This window comes from Symphalangus syndactylus, chromosome 3 (genome assembly GCF_028878055.3).
Source record: "Symphalangus syndactylus isolate Jambi chromosome 3, NHGRI_mSymSyn1-v2.1_pri, whole genome shotgun sequence".
Taxonomy (NCBI): Eukaryota; Metazoa; Chordata; class Mammalia; order Primates; family Hylobatidae; genus Symphalangus; species Symphalangus syndactylus.
The window spans coordinates 114,251,606-114,278,673 of NC_072425.2; the positions used below are offsets into that span (position 1 = coordinate 114,251,606).

The 27,068-nt window shown below is 38.2% G+C and overlaps 2 protein-coding genes across 11 annotated transcripts in view; one reads left to right on the top strand and one right to left on the bottom strand.

Annotated features, from left to right (window-relative positions):
* The window catches only part of ELAPOR2 (endosome-lysosome associated apoptosis and autophagy regulator family member 2), a 276,913-nt gene that overhangs the window by 206,649 nt on the left and 43,196 nt on the right, over positions 1-27,068 (top strand). The window lies entirely within an intron of this gene.
* The window catches only part of GRM3 (glutamate metabotropic receptor 3), a 222,589-nt gene that overhangs the window by 7,858 nt on the left and 187,663 nt on the right, over positions 1-27,068 (bottom strand). For 2 of the 3 annotated variants that reach the window (XM_055272859.2, XM_055272856.1), the window contains 2 exons: positions 18,016-19,082; positions 6,793-6,967 (listed from right to left, as the gene is read on the bottom strand). In XM_055272859.2, coding sequence (XP_055128834.1) covers positions 6,793-6,967; positions 18,016-19,082 — 1,242 coding nt within the window. The remainder of the gene's footprint in view (positions 1-6,792; positions 6,968-18,015; positions 19,083-27,068) is intronic. The other variant, XM_055272857.1, reaches the window with a different exon arrangement.

Sequence of the window (27,068 nt, forward strand, 5' to 3'; positions counted from 1 at the left end):
CTCCTCGCCTCTTATTCTCATCTTTACTCATCTTCCTCTAGCCACAGTCAAACCTAATTTGCTTGGCTAGGCTACTACGTAGTGTCATTATGGGACTCTATGAACATTATGGGACTACATGAACAAGTCTGTACCCATGCTGCTAGAAAAAGATGCCATCAGGTATAGAGCTGAAAAGTAAGCTTTTAACTTAAAAAAAATAATAAAACCATTGAATTTGCAGATGCTAACATTCTCATTGTCAGAATAGTCTATGAGCTGAATTTTGTAACTGAGCTGAGGCAGCAAATCCAGGGAGGCCAGAGGAACCATATAGCAGCTTTTGAGAGTTTCATCTATAACTCTAGTTACCAAATTCCTAAAGTATCTAGTAGATAGGGCCCTAGTTTTCTCATCTAGAAATATGGTTATTAGAATAAATGTTCCAAAGTGGCCCTCCTAGCTCTGATATTTGTGGTCACTGTTATTAAAGAAGGTGGGCTATATTTAGTAGGGGGAAACATAGCAACATATTAGAGATAAAGAGAGAATGATTTAAGGGATGGAAAAAAGCAGTTGTGAGACAAACACAACGACAGTGTTACACAGAAGAAAGGAGAGGTACTAAACATCAATTCTCTAATACATGTAGAGTTACCTATTGTAGCTAGAGACTCTATTCTTCCATTGACAATGACAAAGGGAGTAAAAGGGAATGGAATGAGAGTCTCAGGAATGCTGTAGACTTTCTTAACTTTTACTTTAGGTTTGAGGGTACATGTGAAGGTGGGTTACATAGGTAAAAGTGTGTCACAGGGGTTTGCTGTACAGATTTCAAGTGATGAAATAAGCCTGGTACCCAATAGTTATCTTTTCTGTGGACTTTTTTTTTTTTTTTTTTTTTTTTTTTTGCAGAGGGCGATGGAGTCTTGCTCTGTCTCCCAGGCTGGAGTGCAGTGGCATGATCTCAGCTCACTGCAGCCTCCACCTCCTGGGTTCAAGCAGTTCTCCTGTCTCACCCTCATGAGTAGCTGTGATTACAGCTGCACACCACCATGCCTGGCTAATTTTTGTATTTTTTTTAAGTAGAAATGGGATTTTGCCATATTTGCCACGCTGGTCTTGAACTGCTGACCTCAGGTGATCCACCTGCCTCGGCCTTCCAAAGTGCTGGGACTACAGGTGTGAGTCACTGTGACTGGCCTCTTTTCTGTGAAATTTCTAAAGGGAAAAATAGATTAACATTTATCTGGTTTGGATGCTTTGGGTATATTCTCCATGAAAGCAGCTGGCTTGACTTGCTGAATACTCTAGTTCTTCCTGCACTGCCCATTGAAGATTTATGTGTATGATATACCTGTGGCAAGAAAGACCATCAATTCAGTTTGTATTACCAAATACCTTGCTGATTTTCCTGGCCAGGCTAGTACATAGTGTCATGTGGGGTTCCCTGAGCTTAGAGTACAGATACGATGCTGTTTTTCGGGAGCTGAACTATAGAGAAGAAGCTTGGGCATTACGTGTTATGCTTTTATTTCATAAAGTCATATTCAGACTTCAACAATGGCTTGCTCCCTGCTAACTAGGCCATTGCCCCTTGCTAACAAGGCCAGAGTCTGGTCTCGTGTGTTTGCTTTCTGTGGTTGTAGCTGTGTGGAAAATTATGCCACGACTCTAGAAGAGTGTTCACTTAATCTTTTTATACTACCACTTTCTTTTTATAATGTGAAAAAACTTCGTGATAATAAGTAATGGTATTACATTACAACCTAGACAAGTGACTGTCTTGGCAGAGATAATCAATCTCCGTATGCCTACAGCTCCTTGGGGACCAAAATCTAGGGCATCATTAGGTAGTCGAAGTTTCTTGGCTGATCTTCATGATAATGACATACATACATCTGAATGATTACCATGAGCAAGAGACACATATCCTTATAGGACCAAGGCTGGGTACATAATAGCTCTGAAGACTATGGGGCACACTTCATTTTTCACCTTTCTCTCCCCAGTCTGTGCTGATACAAAATCATGTTAGTGCCAATATTCTCACCTGCATAACTGCTATAGGGTTTTATGCTATGTAACTTCATGTGTACTTCCAGCTTGTCTCTTTAAATATTATGCAGTTCTACTTACATTCCCAACATATGTTATTGATTGGCTGTCCTTAGGAACCAGCTCTGGGAATCCCTTTTGCTTCTAGAGCAGAAGAGAATAAAAATGACCTCTTTTTCATCCATATATAAAGGATGTTTGCTTATGTGTGTGGGTGTGGGAGTAGAATTAAAAGTACGAGTTTAGGATTTCAAGGTCTCTGAGTTATACTGACATTAGAAGAAGAATGCCCACTTTTAGTAAATGTTTTCTGAGTGGCCAGGTTCTTCTATGCTGGAAATGACTTCCCTGAAAGTTCCAGAGGGAGCCTGGGAAATCACTGCACGTGGATGTGGCCATTGGTATTATGAAGCAAAGGGTGGAAATTCAGAATGTCACTCCCTCTCTGAAACCCTGCTTCCTCTTTGATGGGCTAGAGAACCTCCCTGCAGTGACTGCACTGATATCAGTGGATGAAGTAGACAAGGATGGTTTGGGTAGAGGTTCTCAAAATATTTTCTTTGGACCACTTCTATTGAAACAGCTGGGGTGTCTGTTATAAACCAGATTTCTGGCCTTTGCTCCAGACCACATGAATTAGAATATCTATGGGTGGGACCAGGGCATCTCCATTTCAAAGGAGTTATTTTTCATATACAAATATCTGGGAATCATTGATCCATGGGTATTCTTAATGGAGAGAAGTTAAGGTTTCATTTATTTTTATTATTCTTACTTCTACTATATATAATTAATTAGGCACAACTTTAATTGTACTCTTTTGCACATAGCAATATGTAAAACTTTTCAGGTTTCCAAGATGTTGTTAACCATGTTCATTCTTTCATGTCTGCTACTGAGTGTGGTCATGCTTTTCCAGTTTTGTGGAGCAACTGGTCAGCTTTAAAAATTCAATACCAATACTCTTTCTGCTATCAACCACCTTGGCTGCCATCAGGAGGCTCTCCTAGACTCCAAAGTAATGTGGTATTTCTCCTACTCTCTTGCCAGAGAATTAACTTGGAATTGATATGGCTGTACTTTCCAGTTGGGGTGACTTCTTGGTATTATACAGGATTGTGTCAAGTCACTGTAATTCTTGATAAGAGGCAGTAATGGATTAATTGGGGATTTGGAAAGTGTGGCATAATTAAAATGATCACAGACTCTTTGAGAGGTGGGGTCTATGCACTTCCCATTGAATCTGAGCTTTGATAAATAAGTATGACACCAATTACGCTATACCAGTTTCCTGGCCAAGCCAATTTCTACTTCCTTTTTTTATGGAACATGCTCATTAGGAGCCAACATGGACAGGCTTCCTGCCAAGATGCCAGGAATAAGAATGAAAGCATCATGGATCTTCCAGATCAGCTCAGTCTCTGCTTAAAACCATGGAAGAACCTCAGCCTCATGGAGCAGATGAACCAAGCCCTGTCTGAATTCCTGACTTGTAAACTGTAAGAGATAATCATATAAAGAGGATTGTTTTAAGCCTTTAAGTTATGGAGAAGTTTGTTATGCAGGAATAGATAAAGTGGAGGAAATGAGATAACTCTATTTCCATATTAGCTTACTCTCATGTCTACAGTGGGTTTTGTTTTTACCTCTGAAGAGAAAGTTAGAAAACCAGCAGCAATATGAACAATCACCCAATGAAATCAAGTGCTAACATTATACTCACTGGAAGAAGATAAATTATGTACAACCCAAGAAAAACATATGCTTTATCTAATGAACTCAGAGCAGCTTAAGGAATGTTCTTGATTTCTAAAGCAACATACTTCCAAGTATTTAGGAGGGAAATTGATACAAATTGAGCTGAATATACAATAGAGGAAACAGACACTAAGATATTAAATAATTGCTTCAATTCTTACCAAAGTGGGTCAGTAACATGTTCATACATAGAACTAAATTCCATAGACAACTGGCCTTTAAACATCTTTGATTGTGATCTATAGAAATAAATACATTTTACCCGGACCTGGTACACATATACATATAACTCTTCATGACTTACCTTTTATGCCTTACCTTTATTACATGTAATGCACTCTTAAGATTTTCTATTTTTTTCTTTTAAAAAGCACTGGCCAAAGATACTAAATTTCATGACCCAATAATGGCTTACAGTCTACAGTGTGAAAATCATTGTCCTAGACACCAAGCTTCATGGGGCCAGGGATTCTGTCCTATTCATTACTGTGTACACAGTGTTTAGAAATTTTTGGTGTGTAGTAGGTACTCAATAATTTAATGAATGAATAAATTTCTTGATATTAAATACTTCCAACTTATTAAAATGGGAAGGATTTTAATTGAAAGTCAGGAAATCCAGGGTCAACTCTTGACTCTTGTATCATTGTATATCCTTGAGAAGTAACTTCAATTCTCAATTTTCTTACCTATAAAATAGAACTTGTGATATCTGGTACTCATGAGGATAAAATGAGTTCATGAATATAAAACTACTTTGAATAAAAGATGTAAAAATGCAAATAACAGGTGAATGTATCTGTTACTTATGCACGTTAAAATGCCAAGAGATGTTATATAAAATCTTCACTTTGTTACATGGTACTACTTCATGATTTGTATTAATTAGGGAAATATTGCTAAAACAATGAGGTCTGAATTTAGACTTTTTTTAAAAAAAAGTTTATAATTTTATTAACAAAACATTCCAAAAATGTTGTTCAAACACCTGTCTTGAAGTACTAGTTGGATCACTATCAGATTAGCATACTGAGTAATAGTTTAACAGGTCTGCTGTGGTTGCAGTACATTGTTTTTATGTAAATGGATATTTCTGAATTTCTAACAAGAGACTTGATTGGAGAAAGTGCCCTTGCTATCCCTTCTGGAATTTGTTAATTCCCAGCATATGCATTAGAAAATGCTGCCATTTCTAAATTACTGAGGTCTGGATATATGCAATTTTGAATAATGTCTATAGAAGACTTATGGCCTCTGCTAAATTGTTCTAATAACAAGCAAAAGTTCTGAGCTAGCAATGAGACAATTTTGCTGGGATAACCTTCTTTTTATTCTCTCTGCAAAGCCTGCCCATGAGAACTTTCCCAGCTTGCTCTCTGGGAGAGGCTGCACGATACAGTGGTTAGGTGCACTGGCTTTGAAATCATAGGAACTGACTCTAAATTCTGGTTCTGCCATTTTTAAAGTGTGTGACCCTGGGTGAGTTTCTTTACCTTAAAGGGTTGGAGCATTGAATAAGACAGCACATACATGCACACATGTGTGTAAAGTATTTAGCATGGTGCCCAGCATATGAAAAATACTCAACAAATGAAAGTTCCTGTTACCTGTTGTTAATATTTTTATTAGTTATTAACAGTTCTCTCTGGTCTGGACTAGGTAGCTGTTAAGATTAGTCTGCTAAAAAGAGCTTTGTTTGCTCAAGAAATCAACATATTTCTCTAAGATCCATGGAAAACGATCTCACAGGCTTTCCCATGCCCTGAAGCTCAACTTTTGTGACACGTAGGAGTTTAGCTGGAAAGACAGGAACATGCAGCCTATCCCTGAACACGTGCTCTCTGCCTGTCAGTCTTCCCTCAGTTTCCTGGGGGAAGGGCTGCCCCATTAAATTCTGTACTTTGGTAGAGAAATTGGGGCACTAATGTGATTGCTGACCCTGTGATGCTGAGCTATTTTGAAGTATCATTTCTGATCAACTCGAGGCAAAATTGTGAAGCAGTCATTTGTCTCTGTTGCTTTCTGTCCTCCCTCCCCCTCTCATGGTTCCAGTTCTTTTCTTCCCCCTCATCCAGTGTCAGTGAATCGCTTCTACTTCATACCACAAGTTAGCTGAAAATGGCTTAAAAGGTTATCCCCTTCAGGTACATTTGTGCTTTAGAGAACTCTAAAGAATTAAATCAATGATTCTCCAAGGATAGTGTTTCAGACATTTGCAGGCCAGTAGCAGAGAGAATTAGGGACTGGGAACTATCCTGGTATCCTTCAGTTCACACTGCCTTCTCAGCTGAGAAAACATTGTGTCATTGAAGTAGGAGGAAGATCTATTCCAGCATTTTCCAAGGTGTGTTCCACGGGATGTTAGTTTTACTCTGATAAAATATTTTTAAAAGTATTTTAACTTTTAACAAAGTTAAACAGGTTTTCTTGCGTAGAGATTCTCAAAACCTATAACACACTCATGTTAAAGGAAATGCTGTAAACTTTCAAGGGGGAATTGGGAATGTAGCATTTTTCATTGTATTTTATTATCTTCCCCTTTTAATTTTTCATGAAGCTCCTTTGGCATCTGTGTGACATAGAATATACTTTATAAAACACCAATCTAGTCCAGTCCCCTATTTTGATTAGTAAAATGAGGCAGAAAGCAATAGAGTGACTTGTTTGAAGTTATCTATTAAATTGACTGCAGAACAGGCCTAGAGACCAGGTTATCTAACCCCACAACATGGTCAAACCCCTCATCATAGCTATGGATTTAATGTCTTTGTTCCCTGCTAGACTGTATGTACTGCTCAAACAGAAACTTTGACTTCTTTGCTCCTTACTGAATCCCCAGCACCTAGCACAATACCTGACTCACAGTGTTTAATTCCATACTTAGTAAAATTGAATTGAGATTGTTCATGGGGACAGACATGTGTTGCCTGTTCTTGGCAGGCTGGTCCTGACTACAGTGCCATGTATGAAGGAGTTAGTGCTGAGTTCCATACTTACACTGAGAGTATGTGGTCCCAGTTCCACTGACACTGAACCTGTTGAGGTGCAGTCTGTGTGTGACAACATTCTTCTGGGGTTGAAACAGGATAATGTGAACCTTGGGTGCAAACAAACAGCCCAAGACCACAAAGCCACTCAGGCTGACAGAGATGCACATGGTTGTCGTCTGCACCTACAAGAGAAGGTTGGCTAATAAGTGTCTGGCTGTACATTCAGTCAAATGGCCAACTAAAGAGAGTGCTGAAACAAGACCAAAATGAAAAACCCAGAATAATTGACAGCTCTGTCCTTATTATAGCCAAATCAATACAGTAATTATATTGAATCTTCTATGTTTGGGGTAGTCTTGGAAATATTGCTTAGGATTTGTAAGCAAACACCATTTGTGTGGGGTGCTTCTGAATGCTTGCCAAGACTTCACATGGATTTTCTTGTTTGTTTTCTTTATATTTTTATAAAGATATTTCTGTAAAGCCACAGAGGGTGGAATCTTAAATAGTAAAACATATTCAATGATGAAGTGGCCAGATTGCTGATGATTTCAGTCTATGAACTTGGCTTGTTTAAGGTTTAAGGTTATCATAAACAAATTTGTTTGTTTGTTTGTTTGTTTACATTTTTCTATCTCCCTTGCCTGCTGGAAGCTCTGCCTATCAGCTACTGGTTTCCCTATTCTTTGTTGGGGATCACTGTCAGTTTTCTTCTGTGGTACCTTTGCTTTTGCTTGTTGGCATCTCTCTGGAATTTTGATTCATCAGGTACTCACTGTCCAATCTTTATGTTCTCTAGGTTTCTATACACCCATTCTTGACATTTTCACTTCTCCCTCTTTGTTTTCCCTGAAAGTTCCCCAGAACCAGGGTTTATCATGTCTTCTCAATCTCATCCCAGAGTAACTTTAGATTTTTTTCCTTTCCCCTTAGGCACATGCTATTATAAAGTAGCATAATTTCAAATGCCCTAAATGACTTTAGGCATCTCTAAAACATTTCTGTAAAGTCTCTGACCTTCCTCTCTAATCAAGGAAAGCTGAAGACTGAACACATAACTGGAGAAGCCATATAATTTTAGAATGCTTCATTTTGCTTTTGATTTTTTTAAAAAATTCAGCCTGCCCTGTGGCATAATTCTTTAGACCTTGCTTACTTTGAATCCTGAAAGCATAATCCATCCTCATCATTTTAAAGTTCTTGTCTCTCTTAACTAGTCCAGTGCTCTCCACCTTGGGGCCCCTACTTGCAGGCTCCTTTCTTGTCAACTTCTCAGAAAACGAGCTGCTATCTGATTCTGTGATGCAAAAGCCTTCATAAATCTGGGACAATTTGTTTTCTACGTATCTGTATAATATGATGTTAGAATTGTCCTCTTTCTGCCTCAGTTCCTGCCTCTGACTCTGAAGCCAGTGTGAAGGATATCAGAGATCATGGGAGGGGGAGACAAATCCAAATTTGCAAAATTTCCAGGAAGCCCTTTCTAAAAGCATTTCTATAACTCTTGAAACTACTCACACACTTTAAGACATTACAAGAAGAGGTGAGGAGAGGCTTTTAGGAGGAGGGGATCTTGGGCAAAGCTGTACTGTGATTTTTGTCTCCTCACGGAAAGCCTAGCAAGGAGTGCCTCAGTGTGGCCATTTACAAAAAGTCAGGTGTTTCTGCAGGAAGAGGATGCCCCGAATTGGGACCTGATTCCTGCCTTGGAAATCTAGAAGGTGAGGAGAAGGCTAGTTGCTCTAGTGGCATTGCATAAAACTTGCTACTGTCTTGAGGTAGTCTTTGTTCTGAGAATTTATCAAAGCAAAGGCTATGTGAATGGTATGCATGGACAAGATGGGCCACACAAAAGCCATTATGCATGGTCTTGGGCCTGTGTCTTGGCCTGGAAACCTTCACAGAAAGAGGCTTGGGGTAGGATAGCTGGATGCCCTGAGAATGAGCATGGAGCCACCAGAGACAAATCACAATACAGAACTGCCAGCCAATTCACTCAAGGTCCTGCAGGGGAAAATGCCAGAGGGTAACTTCTAAAGATCACATGAAAAATGAAAACACCCTCTAGTCATCTCCACAAAGAACTGTCCTACTGCTTCCTTATTACTCTTTAATCAGTGCTGAGAGGGAAGTAGCAACTGGTGGATTGGGGAACATAAGCACCTAGGAAGATGCCAACTACTGCAGGCTCTCAGCCTCAGACAGGCCAGACCTCAGGAGGAAATGAGATTGAATGTGAAGACACAGTTTTGATCATTACATAGGACTATATATTTTAATTTCTTTTTTTTTTTTTTTTTTGAGACGGTCTCGATCTCCTGACCTCCTGATCTGTTTAATTTCTTAATAAAGACAATTTTCAATTGAAAATGATGGTAGTACCTTATGTTACCTAAAAGCGTATACATTCATGGGCCTACAAAGGTCATGAACGTTTTTTCTCATTGTGCTATCCCCAGCACCAGAATGGAGTCTCACATGTAGTGAACATTTGGTGTTTGAATATGTGCACAGGAATTTCCATCCCAAAGTGGGGGATGATTACCTTTGCTAAATACTGAAGAGATAACGGAAGGAGCACTAAAGTTGCATTTTTATCATAGTTTGTGCACCATGTTTATTCAGTATACCTGTTATAAAGTTGAAATACCTTTTATTTACTACAAAGCCCAAATATCAGTCTCATAGTTTCAGTTATCCAGTTCCTTCAGTAAGTCACACTATTAAAAGTCTGTTTTTATCTGTAATTCTGTGTTCTACCCTTTGAATACTACCAGCTCACGATGCTCTGTTTTCATCTTTGTCGAACTCGCAGCAATGCTTGACACAGTTAATCACTTCCTTCCTTTTGGATTCCTGGACACATCTTTCCCTCGGTGGTTGTTCTTTGTCTTAGTTATCTATTCTACTTGAACTTTAAGTGCTGGAGTTCCCCAGAGCTCAGTTGTGGACTCTTTTTCTTCACCATCCCATTGAGTTTCATGGCTTAAATATTGATGATGTCCAAATCAATTATTACTGGTTTTGACCTATAATTTGGGCTTCTAGAATTAAATATTCAACTGCCACCATGACATATTCTTTTGGTAATGAAATAGGCATATCATAATAATGTAATCAAAATTTGGTCCCTTTCCCCAAGTGTCACTATCTGAGTAAGTGACACCAAATGCCACCCAGTGTGCAAGGCAAAGACCATCCTTGATTTTACCATTGCCCTTACACCTAGACATCCAGTCCAACAGCAAATTCTGTTGGGAAATTATTCTACATGAGCCTCTCATGTTATTTTGTGACCAAGGCTCTGACTGCCTTTGTTCCAGAATGTCTTTTCAAGGATTTTGTGTAGCAAAGAGCTTTAGAAGATAGAGACAGTGCCTACCTCTAGAATAAAGGGAAGCATACTATTCATTATAAAAGATTCAGGTTCCCTAGTCTCAGAGTTCCTCTCCTGTGATGTAACCCACTGATGGTACAGGGGTCATCTGGATTACTTTGTGTAGCCCTGTGAGAAGTGGCACTCAGGAAACCTGTGCAAATGCTGACACTCTGGCTACTGCTATTGCTGTGAGTCATAAAGTTCTTTTTGCTAGCATTTGTAAAACTGTGGTAGGCTAACTTGTTGCCTTGTAAGTATAGTAAAATCTCACTACAGTCTTTGACAATTTTGACAATGAGGAAGGAATGCCAACAGACACATAGCTTTTTCAGAAAGAAAATATGAGGGCTTCAAAGGCTGATTAACAGGATTTGAGGAAGTCCATGGGAATCAGTAGCAAACATGTTGACCAAATTGTGTGATTAACCAGGAATAAATAGTGTTCCACTTTATTGCCTGTTAAGGAGAAGGATTTGGAGATGTGGTCGAAGGTTGAGTAACAGGAAGTAGGTTCAAACACAGCTGCTAGACTGATGCCCTGGCTGTTGGTAACTCTTCTCTGGAGGGTAGAGTGGGGTGAATTTCCTCCTCATTTGGATTAAGATCCACTTGATTCTGATAACTAGTACTAACATTTGTCCTGGGTAGGCAGAAAATTCCACTCTTTTTTACACAAAAATTGCAGAGACATGTACCTTCACTGAACATTGAGAGAGAGACTTTCAGAGAAGGTAGAAGCCAGGTGAATCATTCAAACTTTGACTGGTTTCCTTGGGAGGTTGAGGCAACAGGGCACATATGCTTGTTAAGGAAGAATGGCAACAGCTGGGCCCTTGAAGGATTTAATCCCCAGCTGTAGTCTCTTATTCCAAACTTAGATTCATTCCAAGATGACAGTCAAAGGATTCAGAGTTTTGTTTTGTTTGTTTTTCAGTGGAACTTAGCTTTCTGGGAAGCGATAGATGAGGCACTGATTTGTATTTGGGCGCTTACTCACCTGGATTGGTTTACAGTGTTGACAAAGAATGAGAAAGGGATGCAAAGAAATCTAGACAAATTCCTACCATCAGCGATAGCTCTGGAAAACTTCCCCAACCCTTACGTTACAAGAAGGCACGACCCTAAGAGATATTATCATGATGAGAGACAAAATGCTCTGTTAATTTTGTATCAAGAAGAAGCAAAACACACTTGCTGTGTGAGTAAAGGCCAAATTAGTTAAGTGCGCAAGCCATGAGTTCCAGCCAGAAAGCTATAGGCTCTGGCTTCTTAGTCAATGGGTCATCAAAGTTGAAGCGAATAGTGACAGTAATGATGATCTTATTTCATAATTTAGTCTTTTAGCTGCACAAAAATATTGGACCTCATATGGTTGAGCCATAGGTAGCTGCTGAGTGCTTAAAACTGAAAACAAGTGTGTCTTATTTATTGGCAAGGAGCTGCTCTCTCACTGTGCTGCTCTACTCCCCTTCCCCCATCCTAATTTTAGCTGCTTTAAGGAAAGTATTACTTAAGGCTAGATTAAAATTTCCCTATCCTGAAGGGTGGGTGAAGTCCATACACACCAGACCAAGTATGCTGAGGAACTTCAGAGAGGGGAGGAACTCAAAATTTTATGCCTTGTTGGTGATAGACACCCAAATCACCATCCTAACCTATTAGGGGAAAGGCAGGGCTGGGGCTGGTGTGAAGCAAGTGAGGCACTTGCCTGAGATACAAATTTAAGGAGGCATCAAAAATGCATTAATCAAGACAATAATGCAATGTTTAAAAAATCAAAAATGCTAAGCCCATGATGAACACAATGTCAACATTTTAAATAAGGATAGGATCAATAACAGCACCATGCTGCTGTATATTTGATCCTAAGGCAAAAAGAAAGTAAGTAACAACTGATCCTCTTTTGAGTACTGCTTACGCAGGTGTCTTAGCCCACTCTACATTCATTGCCTTGTAGAAATCAGGACATGGCTGGGTGCGGTGGCTCTCGTCAGTAATCCCAGCACTTTGGGAGGCTGAGGCGGGAACATCACCTGAGGTCAGGAGTTTGAGACCAGCCTGGCCAACATGGTGAAACCTTGTCTCTACTAAAAATACAAAAATTAGCCCAGTGTGGTGGCATGTGCCTGTAATCCCAGATATTTGGGAGACTGAGGCAGGAGAATTGCTTGAATCCAGGAGGCAGAGGTTGCCTGAACCCAAGATCATGCCATTGCCCTCTAGCTTGGGCGACAAGAGCGAAACTCCATGTAAGAAAAAAAAAGAAATCAGGACTCAAGGAATCTACACAAGTGTTGATACTATGGCTACTGCTATGGCTATGAGTAACAAAGTTCTTTGTTTCTGAATCAGGAGTCTCATGTCTTCTGACACAAAGATACTGAAACTGTGGCAGGCTAACCTAGTAGATTGCAACAGGGTAAAAACCTTTCACAGTTCTTGACAGGTTCTGCCTCTACTTCTAACCATCTCCATTGTTAACATCCTACTATGGGATGGTTCTGACCGCAGTACCCCCCTCAACTTCCTAACCAGTCTCCTCGTTTATGCCTTTTTGCCAGGTAGTAATAGAGTCTTTACAGCAGCCTGATTTTTTCTACTAAAATGTGAGATCATAAACTCTCCTGCTTAAAAATCTTTCAGTGATTTTCCTTTCCATATAGAATAAAATCTAAACTCTTTGCTATGGCTTATAAAGTCCTACATGATTTAACTCTCCTGCCTATTTCTCATATCAAATCACTCTTCCATTTAGTCATTAAACTGTGGCCATATGCTTTTCTTTTCTAAGATATTTTTGTTTAAGAGTGTTTGAACTTGCTGTTTCATCTGCATAGTACATAGAATTCCAATGTCTGGCTGCCTCCCTTCAGTGGAATATTTTCTTCAGTGGAATATTATGAAATAGGTACCAGCAAAGTAGGGGTGACACAAATTTTTTTAAAGAATTTGAGATATATAGTTTTGAATCTTCAAAATAGTCAACATGGGAACATAGGAATTTCTTTGTAAGTATTTGAACCTTGTCAAAATTCTAGAGCCAATTCCCAAGACTCTGCCTACTGTAGGTAAATTGTTTCATCTGCTCCAACCCCCAAAAGAACCTGGAGTCTTGACACTCCAAGTATGGTCCTTAGTCTAGTAGCATCTCCATTTCCTGGGAGCTTGCTGATATCGAGATTCTTGGTCCTCATCCTTTCTTACTGAATCAGAATCAATATTTCAACAAGATCCCCAGGTGATTTGCATGCACGTTAAAATTTGAGATAAGCTGCAGTAACCCACTTTTCAAGGTGATTTTTTAAAAATCTCATTACAGCATTCACTACTGAATGCTGCATTTTCATTCATTCATTATTTATGCTCCACCTCCATCTTCACCTCATTCCCCACTGTAAGTTACAAAAGAGGAGAGACTTGCCTATGTTGATAACAGTATCTCCAAGGCCTATAATAAGTCCTCAAATATTTTTTTGGAAGACATGAACAAAACACTCAGTAATTACTATAAATGAATTCCTTTCTGGATAACTTTCCAGTCAAACATGGCTGAATTCTTATTTACACAATTTAAGCTACGTATTAGATCCCAATGACTCAGTGTTTGATTCTTAAACTATCTGAGAATGGTTAGTTGCGATATAGCAGGAGATGACTTGGATAGTTTCTCAAAAATCCTTTGAATTTTTTTTTCTGACTGCATTTCTTGTTTGCTCTGTATTGAATTCCTATAAGAGTTTCAATTAGTCCTCCTTGATCTAGACTCTACCCTTTCAAATCCATCCTTCATATTATGGATACGTCTGTGGTACAGTACGAAGGGCATGGATTTGAATCAGAAAAACTACTATTTCTTAACTGTGCCACCTGGGAAGTTCATTATCCTCTGTTTACTCATCTTTCTAATGGATAATAAAATTTACTTCCAAATTTTATCAAAATGAAGATAAGTGAGCTCATGTACTTAAAGCATCTAGCAGAGTAAGTTGATGAGGAAGGTTTCTTTCCCTCTTGACTTTCATCATGTCACTTTTTTGCCCAAGCAAATAACCAAAACAAAACAAACTCAAGATCTCAAAGCCCTTAAACATTATCTAAATGAACCAGCCCTGCCCCCGGCCCATTTTCGAACTGAGTAAGACTGATATGGCTTTCTTCTGGTTGGTTCATTCCTGTCTTGTCTCCGGAATATTCCCCATATTCTCTAAATACCTTAGTTGCATTTGCCCGCCAAGGTTACGGGGTAAAAATCCCGTCTTCGGCCGGGCGCGGTGGCTCACGCTTCTAATCCCAGCACTTTGGGAGGCCGAGGCGGGCGGATCACGAGGTCAGGAGATCGAGACCACGGTGAAACCCCGTCTCTACTAAAATATACAAAAAATTAGCCGGGCGCGGTGGCGGGCGCCTGTAGTCCCAGCTACTCGGAGGCTGAGGCAGGAGAATGGCGTGAACCCGGGAGGCGGAGCTTGCAGTGAGCCGAGATTGCGCCACTGCACTCCAGCCCGGGCGACAGAGCGAGACTCTGTCTCAAAAAAAAAAAAAAAAAAAAAATCCCGTCTTCAAGAAGTAATCCTGGAAAGATCATGATCTTACCCATATAACTCTTATGGAGCCCACAGGTATTTAGAGTTTATATCATCAATTTAATTATAAACTATTCTGTGTTTATAATTCTTGAATTCTTTCTTGTTTAATATCTTTCTTCCAGCTGAGATATAAACTTTGTGAAGACTGGAATCGTGCTTTATGTTTATTTATAACTCACAATGCATGGCAAAGTACTGAGATATAAACCTTGTTGACTGATGCTCAAAATTTTTTCAGCTGCTCTTAAATTATTGCTGCTAATTCTGTCTGAACCACACGACTTTCCTCTGGGAAATTTTAAATCTCAGTATTGTTCTGGAATTTCTAGAGCAAGTGTCCCAAGTTCAAATGCTTACAGGGTCTATGAAAGTTCATAAGTGAAAGGGACCAGGTGTGAGAATTCAGAGATCAGTGGGAGATAGGGGCAACAGGAATAAGAGTGCTCTGTCTTCACGGGTGAGCACTACTTAGGTCCAGCTAATTGTTGAGTGTAGGAATTTGGGCTCACGTTTTTACTTTGTTAAGAAAAACCAAGAATCTGGATATGTATGTAAAGTTTCTCAAGTTTCTAACTTTGACAAGTATTTCAAAACAGTACAGGCCAAACTAGACATATTGGTGGGACAAGAAGAGCATGTGATTCATTAGAGCTGAGGTTTTTAATCCTGGCTGCAAATCAGAGTTACCTGGGAAGCTTTGAAAAATTCTGATGCCCAAGCCACAGGCCAGGCCAATTAAATCAGAATCTCTGGGGCTGTGTCCCAGGTATCAATTTTTTTTTAATGCTACCCAGTTGATTCCATATGCAGCCAAATTTGAAAACCACTACATTGGAGGCTTCAGTCTACCTTTCTCATTTCTTCTGTAAACTTAAGATTGGCATTATTTTTGAGGCTTTAAATGATCTTAGCATCACTGGATACCTTAATTATCACGGACCTTAAAAAACTCTATTCCACAACCTCTGTCCCATTTCATTTGCCTTATGACTTCTTCTATGTGGTGAAAGCTCTGGTGTCTTCAGCTAATTCCATTCAGTCAGTTGTTCTACTCTATCGCTATCATGTAAAGAAGAAAGTCATTTTTTGTGTGTCTTAGAAGTAAATGCGGCCGGGTGCGGTGGCTCACGCTTGTAATCCCAGCACTTTGGGAGGCCGAGGCGGGCGGATCACAAGGTCAGGAGATCGAGACCACAGTGAAACCCCGTCTCTACTAAAAAAAAAAAAAAAAAATACAAAAAATTAGCCGGGCGTGGTGGCGGGCGCCTGTAGTCCCAGCTACTCGGAGAGGCTGAGGCAGGAGAATGGCGTGAACCCGGGAGGCGGAGCTTGTAGTGAGCCGAGATCGCGCCACTGCACTCCAGCCTGGGTGACAGAGCGAGACTCCGTCTCAAAAAAAAAAAAAAAAGTAAATGCTAATTCACTCAATAAAATTAAATTTTTATAATGTTATTTATGTTTATTCTCAGTAGTATTTTCTGCTCTGTCATTTTTTTCACCAGCTCTTTCGAGAATGAAGAGTTTCAAATCATATGTCCAGGACAAAATAATTAGTATTGTAACTATTTTGCAGTCCCAGTACTCCAAATCATGTCTGCTAAGAGTGGCTTCCTAAAAACTTAAAAAAAAAAATCCTGCAGATCTATGGGACTAGATGTATATCTAAAGACAAAAGATAGAGATGGGGCATTACAATACATTAACTATAGTTCTCCATGTTAATCGTCAAATTCTAACACTCCAACTCCCCTGTAGTTCATATACTCTGTTCTTTGACTTTGCAGATCCAGCTCTGATGTTTCCTCTTTTTAAAATTTTCCAAAATTTTTATAGGTAGTTTTGCCCCACAACATTGAACTTACCTTCTTCATCTTTATTGTTCATCCCTTAATGTAGCCCATAGGTTTCAGTTACATGGTTGTGAATAATTTACAGCGACTAGATACAATATACTTTGCCAACATCTTGATTCCAAGCTTTAAACAGATTTGCCTTTTTTTTAACAAAAGTATTTATCTATTTTAATTGGCAAAGAACAATTGTATACATTTATGTACAACATGATGTTTTAAAATACGTATACATTGTGGAATGGGTAAATAGAGCTAATTAACATATGCATTACTTCACATACTTACCATTTTTTATGGTAAGAGCTCTTAAAAATTGACCCTCAGTGATTTTCAAGAATACAATATAGTCACCATGTTATACAACAGACCTCTTGAATTATTCTTCCTATCTAACTGAAATTTTGTATCTACTCTGTCTTCTTTTTGGGCTGCAATTTTCTAGATTTTGGCGATGTAGGAATTGCTGGTAAACAGCAGATTTGAGGATTTTTAAAACCTATGGAGGCACTTCATTTTGTGAAATCATGGTGCAGCAAGTAAAACATTATGCTTCTGGAAAACTTTAATCTCTGACAATTTAAGAAACATAGAGAATAAAAAACAAATACCTGAAGAGAGAAACATTCTTATACTCATTGTAAGATACTGAAATCAGAATTATAAAATGCTACATTTTATGTAGCATTTTAACAGTTTGGAATATTATAATGGAATGATGAAGTTTCTTTCAAAAGAGATGGTAATTATAAGGGAGCCCAGAAATTTGAACTGTATATTACTAATACTCTATAGTTAATTAGGTTACCTGGATATGTACAGTAAAATTTTTAACTAGTTAAAGAAAAATATATATGTATATATAACTAAAGCTATAGAAAAGACATAGCAAACTAACATTGTATTTTAATCTGTTTTAGAGAAGTAATGAAGCATGAATGAAAGTTTCTATCTTTAAACTTATCCTGGCTTAATATTGCAAGTGTATTTTAATTTACAGATCGATCCATGGTAGCCAAGTCCTCCTACATCTAATTTAAAGTATTCTCAAATAGATTCACAATTAGATCTTATTTTAAGTCTTATTCTATTGTCAGTCACTTTTTAAGTTTAATTAACATTATGTGTACGTGTATTACATTTTATCTCCCACTAGATTATAAATTGGGTAAATGACCATATCATTTATATTTCTCTTCCCCTCTGTGCCTAGCACAGTGCTCTGCATGTGGTAGGTACTAATTAAATGCTCCCTACATACATAATTAATTTTAACATTTAATATACAGGTTCATCATGGCATTTGAAATTACCCAACTTGTTGAGATGAAATAAAAGGAGTCTATTTTAAATACTACACAAGAAACACTGGCAGGAGAAAGAACGAGAAAAATAAGAAACAATCAAAGACTTACTCTGTAGTCGCTTGATGTCACATAAAATATAGGGAGGAAGGCCAACCAGATGATGCACGTGGTGTACATGGTAAAACCTATGAACTTAGCTTCGTTGAAATTTTCTGGGCACTTCCGCGTTTTGAAGGCGTACACAGTGCATAAGATCACCAGGATCACATCGTAGGTAAGAGAGATCAACATGCTGGAATCTTTGACATTGCATTTTAGGATGACTGTTTCCCGCTTCTCTGCAAGGGTATACCTCCTGGTGCCTGGGGCCTCCAGGATGAGCCACACAGACACCATCACAATTTGCACCAGGATCAGACCCAGGCAGATGAAAACCTGAGAACTGGGGCTGATGAATTTTGGCCTCTGAGCGCCATTCTTGACCCCATCGAAGATGCGGGCAATGCAGTTTGTCTTGGTCAGCAGGGCTGAGTAACAGATAGCGAAGGAACTCCCCAGCCCGAGTCGGCGCAATGCACAGATGACTGGTGATGGCTTGGCAATGAAGAAGAATGTCATGCAGTATGACAGGCCAACCCCAAACAATAAGATGTAGCAGAGTTCTCGGCCCGATGCTTTGACTAAGGGTGTGTTGTTGTGCTTGATAAAAACAGTTACAACCATGCATGTACACATAAAACCCAGACAGGCAATGGAGACTGGGCCAATGGCCCAGGCGTCTTCCCACCTGATGTAGTCCTCAGGAAGGTCATAGCATCCAGTTAGGTCTGCAGTGGGCCATTGCCCAGGCCCACAATCCATACAGGTAAACTCATCAGCCAGGTATTCGTAGGGTTCACAGGGGATGCAAATCCAGCAGCAGACATCCCCTGGTTGCATATTCTTCATTTCATTGGGGGCACAGGGGTCGCTGCACTGGGAAGTGGGAACTGAGTTCCGGGACCAGTGGATAGAGTCGACATCTAGCGATAAGGTTTCCGCCCAGTGACCAACTTTCAAGTAGGAATACTTTCCACCTACATTTTGGAAATTGAACACGTTGTATCGCCCCATTCCATCTCCAAAAGTGTCAAACTTGACTATGCTATCTGCATCTTTATTTGGGTTGAATGGAGCTGTGATATGTAAAGTGAAAGAAAAAGAAAAGAACACTTGTTTAGGTGTCTTATGTGTGATTAGTCAATTACTTTATGCCATACACTGAAATAACAGGAAATGGTGATTCCAAGGCTGAAATAATTTATCAGTTACCATTGAAAGTTACACTTCAAAAGCTACTAAAGTGCTCATGCATTCATACAGTCATTCACTTACCATTACTGAGTATCAAAGGGTGCCAAGTACCAGTGATAATCATGAATACAATACAATGCTTATTATGTAACAGGGGATTTACAAACATGTAGTCATATATTTTATGGTGGGCATGTATTCCCTTCTCGAAAGACTTCATGATAAGAATTGGACAAAACATTGTGTCTCATTCTTATTACATATTTATTTATGTACAGCCAATAAAATGTTTCCCATCTTAAATATTTTCATGAAAATATAAAACAGGAAGAATTTTTCTCCTTCAAAATAAAGAATATTTTTTTATTACAGATGCATGATATGATTCTTTTCAATAGTTCAGATGATTCAAAAAAAAAACATTTAAACTACCTATCATACTTCATCTCTAATAGTTTAATATTTTGGATATTAAATTTAATATTGACATTAATTCTGACTACATATATGCATGTGTCTATATACAGCATGCTCATATTCACACAAATACATACAACCTAGCTGTATGTAGAATCTAGGTAAGTAGACTTTGAAATTTCCTAAGTGAACAGGGTCAGTAGCACTCAGCCAAATGGGCCACCCTCAACCCTGTCTCTTTCTTACAGGATTCTGCAAGTCCCTAAGAGCAGAAGCTCTCTGAGCATACATGCTTCCTCTCTTCCAGCTGCTGTGCATCATGTCTGTCTTGCCAACATACACCACCCCTCTGATCACCCATTTCTATGCCACGTACTCTGTTCTACTACTGTGTGCTTCTATTTCACTGCTGATCTTTACTTTTTTCTTAGAATTAGAAGACAAATGTTGCTGATACCTATGTGACACATAGAGAAACTCTATTACTCATGGTAGGCTTGCCTGTGTTAGTAAATAGACCCAAAACTGTTTATTTCTCCCTCAGGTAGCAGTCTAAGATTTTGGTTGTTGGGTGTCTGTCCTTCACATTGTGATTCAAAACCCCAGATTCCTTCCATCTTGAAGCTGTGCCACTGCTTAGTGAAGCTGTGCCCCTGCCTAGGCCCTCCTCTTCATCAGCATCCACCCAGCAGAAGCAGAAAGAGAGTATAAAGAAGGTATGGCACATATTTCCATTCGTACTTCATTGATTAGAAATTAGTCACAGGGACACACTCAACCTTAAAAGAGGCTATAAAAATGTAGCTTAGCTAATGTGCTCAGCTACTTCCGTACTATGGAAAGAGAGATTGGAATTTCGAGGACGCTGCAGTGTCTGACCCTGTGAGTATTAGCTGTCTTTGTTGCCTCCTCCGCGAGCTTCATTCCACCTTCTCTAAGGCTCAGGCTGCTCTAGCTTACAGGGAAACACTGTCCAGGAAACACTGTTTAGGGAAAACTGGATCCAGTTATTGTATGGGGTAAAAGGATCCTTCAATGAATTACTTGGGCTCTTGGTTAAAAGAGGACTTTATATTTTACAAAATAGCCCTCTCTTGTCTAAAGGATATAGGTGCCCCTAGAGGGCTGGGTTGGGTAGTTTATAATAAAACCTCATACCAGAATCAAGTTCTGTTATAAATATTATATGCCCAATTTATTATTCACTTATTGTTATTTGTTTCTTTGTAGTGTTCTTGTTATCTCACCCTGCAATTTGACTTTACCAACCTCCACCTCCTTTCTGCCACATTTCACAAATCCATCACATATATCTGTTTGTGTCTGTACCCCAGTTGTGAATTGGTTTCAAGTTCATTGTAAGACAGGGTGATGTAGTAGTTGAGTGTGTAGTTTTGGGGTTAGATGGACTTTGTGTGATTCTCGTTTTCTTTTAATAATTGTGTGTCCTTCAGCAAGGACCTTTCTGACTCTGTTTCCTAATTTGCAAATTGGGAGTAAGAGTTCTTTTGATGATTTGATGAGATAAATCATATAACATGTTAAGCACAATGCCTGGCACACAGTAAGCACTTAACATATATGTTAGTGATAATGATAATAAAAGTAATAAAAAGAACTTCATGAAAAAGGAAAGCTGCTCATAAAAGTGGACTGAGGGACAGGGAGGGAGAAGATGGGAAGAGGGAGATGTTATTCAATTCTACCTACTGCTTTATCCAGACCTCACTCTGACCCAATCCAGACCCTGCTCCTCCATCCTTTTCCCCACACTTCCATTAGTAGGCATGATTATACTTAGCTATTGTTTTGTAATGTATATTTTTACTTAGTGAAATATTGAGATTTTTTAAAATTAATTTCTTTTAATAAATTATCTTTATTCGGTAGCTGTATACTATTATCTTGTACCTAAGTACCAAGCTACTTAAATATTCTTATAGCTTTAACATTTATGTTGTTTCTAAGGTTTTCCCTTTATAAACCTCATTATCTAGTTATTTACTTAGAGCGTATTCATAGAACAAAAACTGTCGGGTCAAAGCCTAGGTTCTTTAAAAATTTAGCTACAGATTACCGGCTTGCCAAGGAAAGGTGTTTTTTGTTTGTTGTTTGGTTTTGCTTTACCAACTAATATTCCCATGAACATTGTATGGGAATGTCCATTCTCCACAATCTTACTAACCTTGGGTATTTTTATCTTTTTAACAACTGACAAACTGACAGGAAACACATCTTAATCTGTATTTATTTCTTTGACTTTTAGAGGGTCTGGTTATATCTTAATATTTTTTAAAATTATATGTATTTATTTTGTGAATTTCTGGTTCACACATATTTCACTTGTTTTCTTTTGAGGTGTTTATATGTTTTTAAAAATTAATATGTAGGCCAGGTGTGATGGCTCACATCTGTTATGCCAGCATTTTGGGAGGCTGAGGTAGGTGGATCCCTTGAGCTCAGGAGTTCAGGACCAGCCTGGGCAATGTGATGAAACCTCATCTCTACCAAAAATACAAAAAGTTAGCGGGGTGTGGTGGCACATGCCTGTGGTCCCAGCTACTCAGGAGGCTGAGGTGGGAGGATCACTTAAGCCTGGGAGGCAGAGGTTGCAGTGAGCCAGGATTGTGTCACTGTACTCCAACCTGAGTGACAGAGTGAGATCCCATCTCAAAATTAAAAAAAAAAAAAAGTAAGAGCTGTATATAAACTGAACATATTAACTGCTTGTCATATATGTATATATATGTTGGAAAGATTCTTCTAACTTTGTGCTTTTTCCAAAACACATTGCTAAAATCTTAGGTAACTGATTCTATCCATCTCTTTCTTATAACTACTAGTTTACTTATCAGTCCAAAAAATCCTTTCCTACTCCAAGATTATTAAAATATTTATCTAAAATTTTTCTACTACTTTTATGGCTTTCATTTTTATATTCAAAAATGTAATGCACTTCAAATTTACTTTAAAGTATGAGTTAGGATTTCAATTCATTTTTTCTCAAATGGCTAACAATTTAAATACTAAATAATAAAATATTGTATACCTTTTAAAATGTATATTACCATACAATAATTTATAAGTGAAAATTATAAAGCACTAAGTTAATAATTTTCCACTGACTTATAATACTTGTCATATATTAAATCCCCTGATACCCAAATTTTTATACCATTTCTTGTTTCTCTTGGTCTTTTTCCACAGTTGTATGGTCATTTTATAACTACCACAGTATTATGCTAAATTTTAGTATTGTTAGGACAAGTGAACATAGGAGTTGAAACATTATTACTATATTTTCAGGTATAGTAATCAATATCAGAATTCTTATGTCACGTAAAACTAAATTTGTTTATTCTATGATTAGAGAAAGTCCATTAAGAATTTTAGGAACTCCTTTCATGTTACAAATAAGAAAAATATTGAATATTTTAACTCATTTGATATCAGATGTAAGAATAAGAACCCTCAGGTTCTTACTGTGTTATTAATTTCATTATTCTCAAGTATGCACCCAACCTCTACCAATGTTCAGTTGATGTTATTAGATAATTTCTGATAAGCACTTCTAAAGTAATATGTTTTATATCTTTAAATAATTCACTGTTCTCATAGCAATTTTTGAATATAAAGTTCTTAAAATTAGTATACTTAACAAACAATAACACTGATTGAAAGAGACTAAAACAACCAGAAAATTAAAAAAAAAATGGAGAAAGTAGAGCAATGCAGGATGTGAAAGTCAAAGTCTTCAAAACATTAATATGCTCAAGAGAGATAAGTGAAAATATTAACATCCATGAGGTAGGCACAAGATATCCTTAAAATGAATATTCAGAGAATAAGAATGAGCTTTTGGAAGGGAAATAGCAGAAATAGAATTAACATAAAGACTGAAAGATAAATTTGAGAAAAATCTCAAAGTTTGACCAAAATGCTGTGATGGCAAGTAGAAAATACAACAGGAAAAGAATTACTCTGTGGAATTTCAGCATGTAACCAACAAGAGTTCCAGAAAGAGAAAATAGAGGGTAAACATTATTGAAAGGCAAAGTGAACACCAGTGAAGAGTAGTCTTAGCTTGGGGAAGGATGAAGCAAGAAACTTTTCTGATTTCTTATAAGTATGTTATATTCATGTAAAAACTATGTACATGTATTATTTTGATAAAAAAGAAATTATAAAGTTAAAATAGTATAAAGATAATTAAGCAAGGTCAGGCAGAGTAGCTTTAAAGTAAATAAATTACAAAAATAATGCTGCTGCAAATATTGGAACAACTGCTTGAAAAGTGGGTGGTGAATAAACAAATGCTACTTTTGGTGGAATTTTATTTTTTAATATATTTACCTTTTACTAAATTTGTTTTGTTAAATGTGTAAAATATGTAACAAAATTCAGTCTAGTTTCTAAATCCTTAAATACATAAAACAAATTACTTCAAATGCACACATTACAAATTCTAAACAAAAAAAAAGCCATTTAGAGAAGAAATGCCCTGCTCCTTAGCTTGTAATAAAGATCCTTAGGTTGCTGTGTCTGTACTAGAATGAGAAAGAATGAAATAAGAACCAAGAAGAAAAAGGTGAACCACATCTGTCAAATATTCCACATGTGAGGAAAAAATCCTGTTCTTGAACGGTTATTTCGAACGCAGTGGCAATATTGACCTGGGTAATGAGGAAGCAAGTAAGAAAAGCAAGCTCTTAGGTGCTGCTGGAGTGGCTTCAAGTGGCAGAGAGCTTGAAGCCCTAGTGTATTGATCCTGTTGCCTTCCTGGTGCATTTAGAGTTGCCTCTAAGTCAAATGACTCACTAGGAAAATAGAACCCTGTGAACTGAAACCATGATTCTCCAGCAATCAGTTGTATAGTTCCTTAACGTGAAGAAACTCCAGGGAATTTGCTGTTTCTCAAGTTAAGTCTCACCATGGGAGTAAGCATCATGGAAAAATACATCACTTCACCTTTCACTGGTGTTGCAACAGCATGAAAGAACCCAAACTAGAAGGGAAAAAAAAGAACAACCAGGAAGATGGAAGAATTTTTTATAAAAGACTTACAACCTTCTCCAAACTCTAATTTCAAGTTCCTCATCACTCGATTGCTTCAGAATCAGGTCTTCACTTTCGGAAGGAGTCGGATGTGGCTTTGGGTCAGGAGAATCATTTCTCGGGTTAGCTCATTATCCAATTAGTTCTGACCCCAGTTTTGAATGGGAACTTGGCTTGAATACCAAGGTGACCAGTCCTCCTAGGAATCATTTGGTAGAGAGGCAGCAAGTCTATACCTTAAAGATATCATAAGTCAATGGCAGGAGAAATTAAATTCATTATTTTTTTATTCTCAGAAGTCCAATTAAGGTAAGAGAATAGTGTGGCTCTTAGGCCTTCAGTAAAGGGAATATTACCTCCACTGCTTGGGTTCACATTCATAAACACTGATAAAGATTGCAAAAGCTACTAGCAGTGGCCAGGCGCAGTGGCTGATTCCTGTAATCCCAGCACTTTGGGAGGTTGAGGCAGGCAGATCACCTGAGGTCAGGAGTTTAAGACCAGCCTGGACAAAATAGTGAAGCCCCTGTCTCTACTAAAAATACAAAATATTACCTGGGTGTGGTGGCACACCTGTAGTCCCAGCTCCTTGGGAGGCTGAGGCAGAAGAATTGCTTGAACCCGGGAGGCAGGGGTTGCAGTGAGCTGAGATCGCACCATTGCACTCCAGCCTGGGCAACAAGAGTGAAACTCCAACTCAAAAAAAAAAAAAAAAAAAAAAAAAAAGGGCTACAAGCAGGAATATGGCTCCAATTTTACAACCAGGGCCTCACTAACATTTCTGTGAACTAATCTGATGAATCAGAATTAAGATATAGGTGAAAGAGAGTGTCATCTCCCTGGAAAGACTGTGTTAGAAGTCAAGAGGTAAATAAACCAAAATCCTTTGGTTAGAGCAAACAAAATCTTTTACGAACCTCATGCAGAAAGAAGATAGGAAAGAATAAGAATGAATCACTGGCTGTCAGTAATTAGTTTACTTACAGATTAGGAACAAAATCACTGAAGCCTTTCTCACAGTCATCAGCTGAGTGTAACAGGTGGGACAAAGCACCACTTAGATGTCTTTGGTGCTCAGTCTTACGTGTGGAAAACACTCAGTAAATACCTAACATGCCACAGTGAAAGTGAATGTTTGAGAAAAGATACCGAAATAGCTTTTTTTTTTTTTTTTTTTTTTTTTACGGTGCTATGACTTTTGAAGAGGACTCTATTCAGTTCCCTTGAAATGTTACCATGGTTAGTCTTCATTATAGATTTTACTGGTTTTCCTATCTAGATTCTACATATTATTGTTGAAATTGTCAATACTCCAGGCAACCCAGAAACAATCTACTCTCAGACTAAGAATGAAGAATGGGGAGGTAGGGGCATAGGGAAAATAGAAATGAGTGGAAATTATGGAGATTCCAATCCTCCTACCTGCAATTCAGGGGACAGGGCTAACCTGATTTATTGGAGCTGAAAGTCCATAGTGGTCATTGAATCTTTGCTTAGGGACCTTCTTTAATGTGAACTACAGATACTATCACATTTTTTTCCTACCTTCTTTTCCCCAACTCTTGCCCTCTTCATTACACAGTGTACTGCTTTTTTCTCATCTGCTCTAATAAGTGTTTAGATTTTTAAAATTTTTCATTGAATTTTAATGCATACTAAAAAAGCATTTTGAAAAAGTGGGTTATCATGAAGTGAACACACACGTAACACTGTGACTGTTAAGAAACAGAACATTACCAGTTCCCTTGTTCCTGTCCCTATCATTCCACCCTTCCTCAGCCCCAAAGGCAATCACTATCTTACTTTCTACAACCATTGTATTAGTGTGTTAGGGCTGCCATAACGAAGTACCACAAACTGAGTGGCTTGAGATGACAGAGATTTATTGTCTCATGGTCTGCCTGAAATCAAGGTGTCAGCAAGGTTGGTTTCTTCTGAGGGCTGCGAGGGAGAATCTCTCCCATGCCTCTCTCTTAGCTCCCGGTGGTATGCTAGCAATCTTCGGTGTTCCTTGGCTTGTTAATGCATTACTCTGATCTTCCACATTCACACAGTGTTCTCCTTGTGTCTCTGTGTTTATATTTTCCCTTTTTGTAAGAATGCCAGCCATATTGGACTGGGGCCCACCCTAATGACCTTATTTTAACTTGGTTACCTGTAAAAGCACTATTTCCAAATAAGGTCATATTGTGAGATACTAGGGTTATGACTTCAAAATATCTGTTTTTGGGGAACACAATTCAACCCATAACAACCACAGACTATTTTGCCTGATATTGAACTTTATATTAATGTAAGTATGTATTATTTTGTATCTAACATCTTTTGCTCAAAATTAAGCTTTATGAAATTCATTCATCATGTAGTGATGAGGAGCTCTAGTTTATTTTTATTGA